Source organism: Plasmodium gaboni, chromosome 10 (genome assembly GCF_001602025.1).
Source record: "Plasmodium gaboni strain SY75 chromosome 10, whole genome shotgun sequence".
NCBI lineage: Eukaryota > Apicomplexa > Aconoidasida > Haemosporida > Plasmodiidae > Plasmodium > Plasmodium gaboni.
This window is the reverse complement of record NC_031490.1, coordinates 1,060,323-1,067,822: the sequence shown is the minus strand read 5'-3', so window position 1 is coordinate 1,067,822 and position 7,500 is coordinate 1,060,323. Positions and strand designations below refer to the sequence as shown.

Sequence of the window (7,500 nt, the reverse complement as noted above, 5' to 3'; positions counted from 1 at the left end):
CAAAAATGATAATTCTTATATATCCCTTGAAAAGTTAAAATCACCCAAAGTTAATATAATAGATGTATGTTATTGTAATAATACATATATTATGTTATCAGAAGATAATAATTTATATATTTTAAAATATCCATTTTTACGTAATCTAAGAGCTGTCAATTTTTTTTTTTATATTAATAATTATTTATATAAAAATATACATTTTGAAAATACTAAAAACTTTTTAACTCTTCAAAAATTGAGGAATGATAAATTAATTGAAATGTATATAACAGATTATATACTAATAACTGTACATAGTACCAAGGATATATGTTTTACTCCATTCTTATTTCAAAATATTTATATTTACAGAGATGCACAATATATTGATGTCTTATCTACCAAATATGAATATCAAGTAATAATATAAATAAATAAAAATATATATATGTATGTATATTTGTTTATTTATTTGTGTGTGTGTGTGAAATTTTTTTTTTTTTTTTTTTTTTTAGATTAAAAACTTATTGAAACAACTCGGTGAGTTTATCAAAGGTGGAATAGAAAACTTATATACCGTCGAAGAAAAAAAAAAGTTTCCTAACTTAATAAAATATGAAATGATTGATTTTAGTTTTAAAGAAAAAAATTCCTTTACTCTATATATAACTCCAAATGCATTAATTGTTTGTATCTACAATGTAATTGAGTATTATGGTATGTTGGATTATACAATTTCTAATTTTTTGAGTAACTATTATATTGTCTAGTGCAACATATTAAATAATATACATATAATACATGTATATATTTTTTATTCGCATTTTTTTGATATGTCAAATTAAAATAATATATTATTTTTATTACGTACATTTTTTTTTTTTTTTTTTTTTTTTTTTGTTCATTATAAACCAAAACTTGCTATACAAATTGTGATTTCTTTTTCTCATATATTAAATTATTACAAATATTTTGTAAATAAATAAATAAATAAATATATATATATATATATATATATATATATATATATATGTATACAAAATAATTTACAACATTTTAATTATATATAAAAAATAGCTATTTTGATTTATGTTATATTTTTATTTAAAAAAAAAAAAAAAAAAAAATGTCTATATTTTCTATTTATTAGCAAATTCCCTAAATTATTTTCTGAACAGTTCATAAAAAAATTAATATGAACACCTGAATTGTTAATATAAAAAAAAAAAAATATATATACATATTATATAAAAATATATTATACCTGACATAAATTATATAAATGGAGAAACATTTTTTGTTCTAATATGTTCATAAGTTGATTATAATTAGTACACACAAAATACATGCGGGGTTTAATTTTTGTTTTATTATTTGTTTTTTTCTTTTTCTTTTTCTTATTTTTATTTTTTTTTTTTTTTTTGGTGTTGTTCTACACACATAAAGAAAAAGGATTATCCTAATTTCCATATAATATTATAAATTAAAAATAATAAAATTATATAATATATATATATATATATATATATATTATTTAAAAGGTCTATTATTTTTGAAGTACAAAAATTTTAGTTAAATTTTGGTTGTTTTTAAAAATGTACGACATGTGAGCTTGTTATTATATTTAATTTTATTTATTTTATATAATAGAAGAAATGTATTTTTAAAGTTTCAAAAAATATTCCTTTTACTTTATTTTATTTTTTCTTATATGGTAATATCAATATGTTGTTTCTTATATTATCTTAAGTAATATAAATAATTAATTAAATATATAATTAAATATAAATATATGTATAATTAACAATATAAGTAATTAAATTTGTATATTTGTGTATATCACGATTTTTACTCCTTCGAGGATATATATACATAATTTTGTCATTTTTTTTTTTTTTTTTTTTTTTTGTCTATTACATATCTTAATGTCTTTTGTGATTTAAAAATAAAAATTAATAATGTGTGATAATAATTGTGAAGATAAAAAGAACTATATGTTCGGTCCCCCTCCATTTTTATTATCTCAAAATGTGGTGGATTCGGCTAGTACAACTGTAGAATTGGACTATCCTTTATATGAAGTAATATAAATATATAGATATATATGGATTTATATATTTACACACACATACACATATATATATATATATATATATATATATATATATATATTATTAATTTAATTTGTTTTTCTTTTTAAAGACAGGAAAGAGCAGAGAAATAAAGAACATAATACAAGAAACGACGATAAATATACCCAAGGTAGAATATAAGAACAAAATTGTAGAAATTCCTAGAGTGCAATATCGTACGTATCCATTAATAAAAGAAGTGGAGACACCAATATATAAAGATAAGTATGTATATAAAAATGTTGAAGTACCTAATAAAAGGCTAAGGATAAAACCAGTTTATAGAGAAGTAAAAGTACCAGAAATAAAATATGTAGATAAATATGTAAAAAGAAAATATAAAAGATATAAATATATACCTAAAGAAATAAAAGTACCATTTAGGCCTAGAAGAGAAATATATAATGAAATACCTATACCTAGATATATACCTGAAAATATAGAAAATTGTCTAGAAAAAAAAAAAATGTTAGATACTGCATATAGAGGGGAATTACCATTATTTCAAGGATATGATGATAATATAGTAAATATGATGAATCCATTTTGTACATATAATCAGTCAGATAATTTATATGATAACAAAATGTGGGAAGGAAAAAGAAAAGAAAAAGAAAAAGAAAAAACATGGAATTATGATATATTAAATTGTTTATGTATTAATAATAATGAAAATGAAACATATGATAATAAATTATATGAACAAGCATATGATCCCAATATGATATATTCCTCTTCACCTTATGAACAAATCACCTATACACCTCCATATCAAATACTTTTAGAAAGGGATCAAAAAAAAGAGGAAGATCTATTTTGTCATAAAATAATTGAAGTTACATCTTCTCTTTTGGCTTTTACTGGTATAGCTATTATTTTGATGGGTAAGTTAAGTTTGCATGGTATATCACTAGTAATGAAACATATTAAGGATACAAAAAATAATAATAATAATAATACATATTTGAAGAAAAATAAAAATGAGATAAAGGATGATGAAGCTAAACAGCATGAAGACATAACCTGTCCACCTGTCAAAAAAAATTAACATAAAATATATATATATATATATATATATATATATATATATATATTTTATTCATTTTATTCATTTTTTTTTTTTTTTTTTTTAAGTATTATAACCATTTCATTATGTACATCTTCACATATATGTATAATATTAAAATGGATACATATAATATATATATATATCATGTATATGTTATATTTTATTTTTTTATATATTATTATTATTTTATGATATAAACCATTTCATGCATAATTAAAAAACTATCATTTTTTTATATGGGATTTTTTTTTTTTTTTTTTAATACATAATATAAAATCATTTTTATTTCTCTCTGAAAAAAAAAATATTCAATTAATTATATAATAAAGAATAAGGAAAAATATACAGAATGCACATATGAATAAATATGTATGTGTATATATAATATATATTGAAAATATTATAAAACAAAGGAACAAAAATATATAAATAATTAAATATAAATAAATAAATAAATAAATATATATATATATATATATATATATTATATATATATATATATGTTTATATTTATTTATTTATTTATTTTATTTTTTTTTTTTTTCGTGCGGAAAACATCCTATATAAATAATATTCAATGTAATAGTATATCACTAAAATTAAATACTTTTACATAATATTTTAATAAAATATTGTAAAAGTGTTATAAAAAAAAAGAAACAAAATACAAAATGTATGTGAGAAGTATTAGTAAAGAAATAACGAAAAGGATGTATAATTCTTTTGGACACAGAATTATGATGATGAGTTTAAAAAACAAAACAACAAATGAAATATTAAATCCAAGAAGATATATAGTGTCATATACAAAAGTGCATATGACTCATTATCTGGAAGATTATTATACTAACCCAGAAATTGCTACAAATATGATTTCTCCTATGTCTGAGTATATCTGGTGGAGTTGGCTACTTCTTCAAGTAAAATGAATTAAAATATATCTACACATATACATAAACATACATATATGTATATATAATATATATATATTTTTCCTTTTAACAGGGTGTAATTGTTTTTGGTACTTTATTTCATTCCAATTATTATTTTACTGGAAAGGCCTTGCCAAAGGTTCAAGGAAATTCCCAACTATGTGAGGATTCATGGTGATATAATTAAAAATAATAAGATAATAAAAAAATAATTATATTTATATATAATAGTTTTATTTTGTTTTATATTTCCTTTTATATTTCTTTTTTTTTTTTTTTTTTTTTTCTTGTACTTTTAAATATTTTAATTTTTTTCAACCACATCATATACTTTATATAATACCCTTTATGGTAAAAAAAAATATATCTATATATATATTTGAAATATATTTATTGAATTAATTTAATATATGAAGGTTTTAAAAAATGTGTCTTGAAAAATAATCATAACATCGGTTATATAAATGACACACATATATATATATATGTATATATATTTAAAATTAAACACATTGAATTTTAATAAAAAAAAAATGTATACATGGAACAAAAAAAAAAAAAAAAAAAAGGAAATATTACATATATATATATATATATATATATATATATAATATATATGTATTATAAAAAAGTACGAAAAAAAAAAATAAATAAATAATAAATAAATAAAATATATAATGTAAAACTCTTCAAAATATTCGTTTAATTTTTATTTTTTTTATTTTTCCCAAGTGGTATTATAATATACAAAAAGAAGAATTTATTGCTATAATTTTGTCAATGGACAAAATTATAAATGAAAAAAAAAAAAAAAAAATAATATAATAAAATAAAATAAATATAACTCGATTACTTCCTTTAAATCATATTAAAAATGTTATTGTATCCAATGTCTTATATATAATTGTACATGTGGGAAGATTAATTTTATATAATATTATTTGCTCATGTAACTACTACATTTATTATTTTTTTTTTTTTTTTTTTTATTATTTTTTATTTTTTTTTATTTTTTTTTTTATTTATTATCATTCGAGTGCCCAGAATTCTTCTTCATCCATAGCTTTATTATCCTTACCCTTTACAGCATCATCATTAAACATGACTTCAAAATTTTCTTCTTTTGTTTCTTCTTGTACTACCTTTTCATTTTTTTCTTTGTATAAGAAATAGGTAGCTATACTACCTCCCAAAAGTATAAGAGTACCTATACCACTAGCTATATATAATTTGCTGTAATTGTCAAAGTGACTATTTGAGCTCGAATCTGATTGTTCCTGTTGTTTATGATCTTGATCTTTGGCATTCATATGTTCATATAATGCAGAGATATCATCATTGTGTTTTTCTGAGGAAGATAATTTTTCATTGTTTTGATTATTATTTCGTTTTGTTTGTTCTTCTTTGACAGTATCTCTTAATTTTTTCATATAATTGTTTTTATAAGAATCATTATTCATATCATAATCATAGGTCGACAAACTTGGTAATTCATTATTGGAGTGGTATTTATCACCATCTACACTATGAGAAGTATCATGCTCATGTATATCACTACGACCATGATGATGATGATGATTATTATTATTATTATTATTATTATTATTTTGTGTATTTATTGGTACGATCCTTTCTTCTTTAGTTATATTATCATGCTCTATTTTATTCGCATCGTCACCAGTTTTTTTTTCTTCTCTTGCTGTATTAGATACAGAGGAACTCATATAATTTGAAAAATGAGGATGCATATAACTGTTTCCTCTATAAGTATTAAAATTTTTGGTATTGTTACTACTGCTACTTCTATGAGTATGATTATTATTGTTCATATTGTTCATGCTATTTAATATTTTAGAAAAGTCATCAGATCTATGTCTATTACTTTTTGTATATTTTTGTTGTATAAAATTAACTGGATGTATATTTGTTGTTTTATGTTTTGTAGTCATTTTATCATTTACTTGTATGAAATTAGTAATCTCATTATTATTATTACTGCTAGAATTATTTAAATCGTTACTTTTTACGTCTTCTTCTTCTTCATCGTCATTATAATTTTCATCTACATCAACATTGTTATTATCACCATTGTTATTATCAACATTGTTATTATCAACATTGTTATTACTTATATTTTCATTTTCATCTTCATTTTCATTTTCATTTTCATTTTCATTTTCATTTTCTTCCTCATCTATGTTGAAATATATATAGTTATTATTTGGGCTCGTGCCATCTTCCATATCATTATCCACATCACATTCTTGTTCTACTTTAATAAAAGGACAGTTTATAGCTTTTCTATGTTTTTTACCATTTTTGCATTCTGACCATACTCCCCATTTATCACACTTAGTACATATAAGTGTCTCATTCAAAATGGAAGGATCACTTAAACATTTTCTAGTACTGATTCCATGAGCACATGCAGACCATTCTGACCATTCTTCACATGTATCACTTGCTGATATACCTTTTATTTCAAATAAGGCAAAAAATATATTTATCAAATATAAATTTATTATTGTTCTCTTCATCTTTTGTCCATTCTATGATTATAACATAACAACATAAGGTATGCTAAAATTATTATCAAGCTAATGTTTTAAATGTAAAAAATAAATATAAAATATAATAAGATCATATATTATATATAATATTATCTGCTAAACGTTTCTCTCTCACACATATAAATATAAATATAAATAAATAAATAAATAAATAAATATATATATATATATATTATTGTTATTATATTTTTATTTTTAATACGAAGGATATATATAACAGATCGAAAGAATTTTTTTTTTTTTTTTTTTTTTTTTATTTTTTTTATTTTTTTTATATTTTTTTTTTTTTTTTTTTCATTTATGTGTTATGGAAAAATTCTCTTAATTTTTATATCGGTATTTATTAAAAATAAATAAATATATAATATATTTATATATAATAATAAAACAACTATTATTTTATCTAATATTAGAGACAATTATTTTATGTGGATATATAAATATAAATTCAATATAATTACACACATAGAAAAATGATATCACTAAGTTTTAACGTTCATATGTATATTGTAAAAAATATATTATAATATAAAAATAGCAGCTCTTTTTTCTGTATTATATATAAAGAATTCTAAAAAAAAAATAATATAAAACATGTGACTGATATTTATAATATCATACTGTTCATACTAGATGTTACATTTATAAAAGTATACACATAAGCGCAACAAAAAAAAAAAAAAAAAAAATTTAATTGGAAAAACTATTACCTTTAAAAATGGTTTATATGAATTAATAGATAAATTAAAAAGTCATATGAATAAAGATTATATATTTACAAATCATGAAGTAGATTTTATTGAAAAGGCTTATAA

The 7,500-nt window shown here is 19.4% G+C and overlaps 4 protein-coding genes across 4 annotated transcripts in view; 3 read left to right on the top strand and 1 right to left on the bottom strand.

The window, feature by feature from the left end:
* Positions 1–412, top strand: part of PGSY75_1029000 (hypothetical protein) — a gene marked incomplete at both ends in the record, with an annotated part of 2,043 nt that extends 1,631 nt beyond the window's left edge. Inside the window, one exon of the mRNA XM_018786060.1 lies at positions 1–412. This exon is cut by the window's left edge and continues 1,631 nt beyond it. Within this exon, the coding sequence (XP_018641677.1) occupies positions 1–412 (412 nt within the window).
* Positions 413–1,940: 1,528 nt separating this feature from the next.
* Positions 1,941–3,162, top strand: PGSY75_1028900 (hypothetical protein; the record flags this gene model as incomplete). Its single annotated transcript, XM_018786059.1, has 2 exons — positions 1,941–2,063; positions 2,185–3,162. 2 exons carry the CDS (start codon positions 1,941–1,943, stop codon positions 3,160–3,162), a joined length of 1,101 nt encoding a protein of 366 aa, XP_018641676.1.
* A 692-nt stretch (positions 3,163–3,854) lies between these two features.
* PGSY75_1028800 (hypothetical protein) lies at positions 3,855–4,293 on the top strand (the record flags this gene model as incomplete). The annotated part of the gene is made up of 2 exons (XM_018786058.1): positions 3,855–4,103; positions 4,189–4,293. 2 exons carry the CDS (start codon positions 3,855–3,857, stop codon positions 4,291–4,293), a joined length of 354 nt encoding a protein of 117 aa, XP_018641675.1.
* Positions 4,294–5,143: 850 nt separating this feature from the next.
* PGSY75_1028700 (merozoite TRAP-like protein) lies at positions 5,144–6,652 on the bottom strand (the record flags this gene model as incomplete). Its single annotated transcript, XM_018786057.1, has 1 exon — positions 5,144–6,652. The coding sequence occupies one exon, from the start codon at positions 6,650–6,652 to the stop codon at positions 5,144–5,146; it is 1,509 nt and encodes a 502-aa protein (XP_018641674.1).
* Between the last annotated feature and the right edge of the window lie 848 nt (positions 6,653–7,500).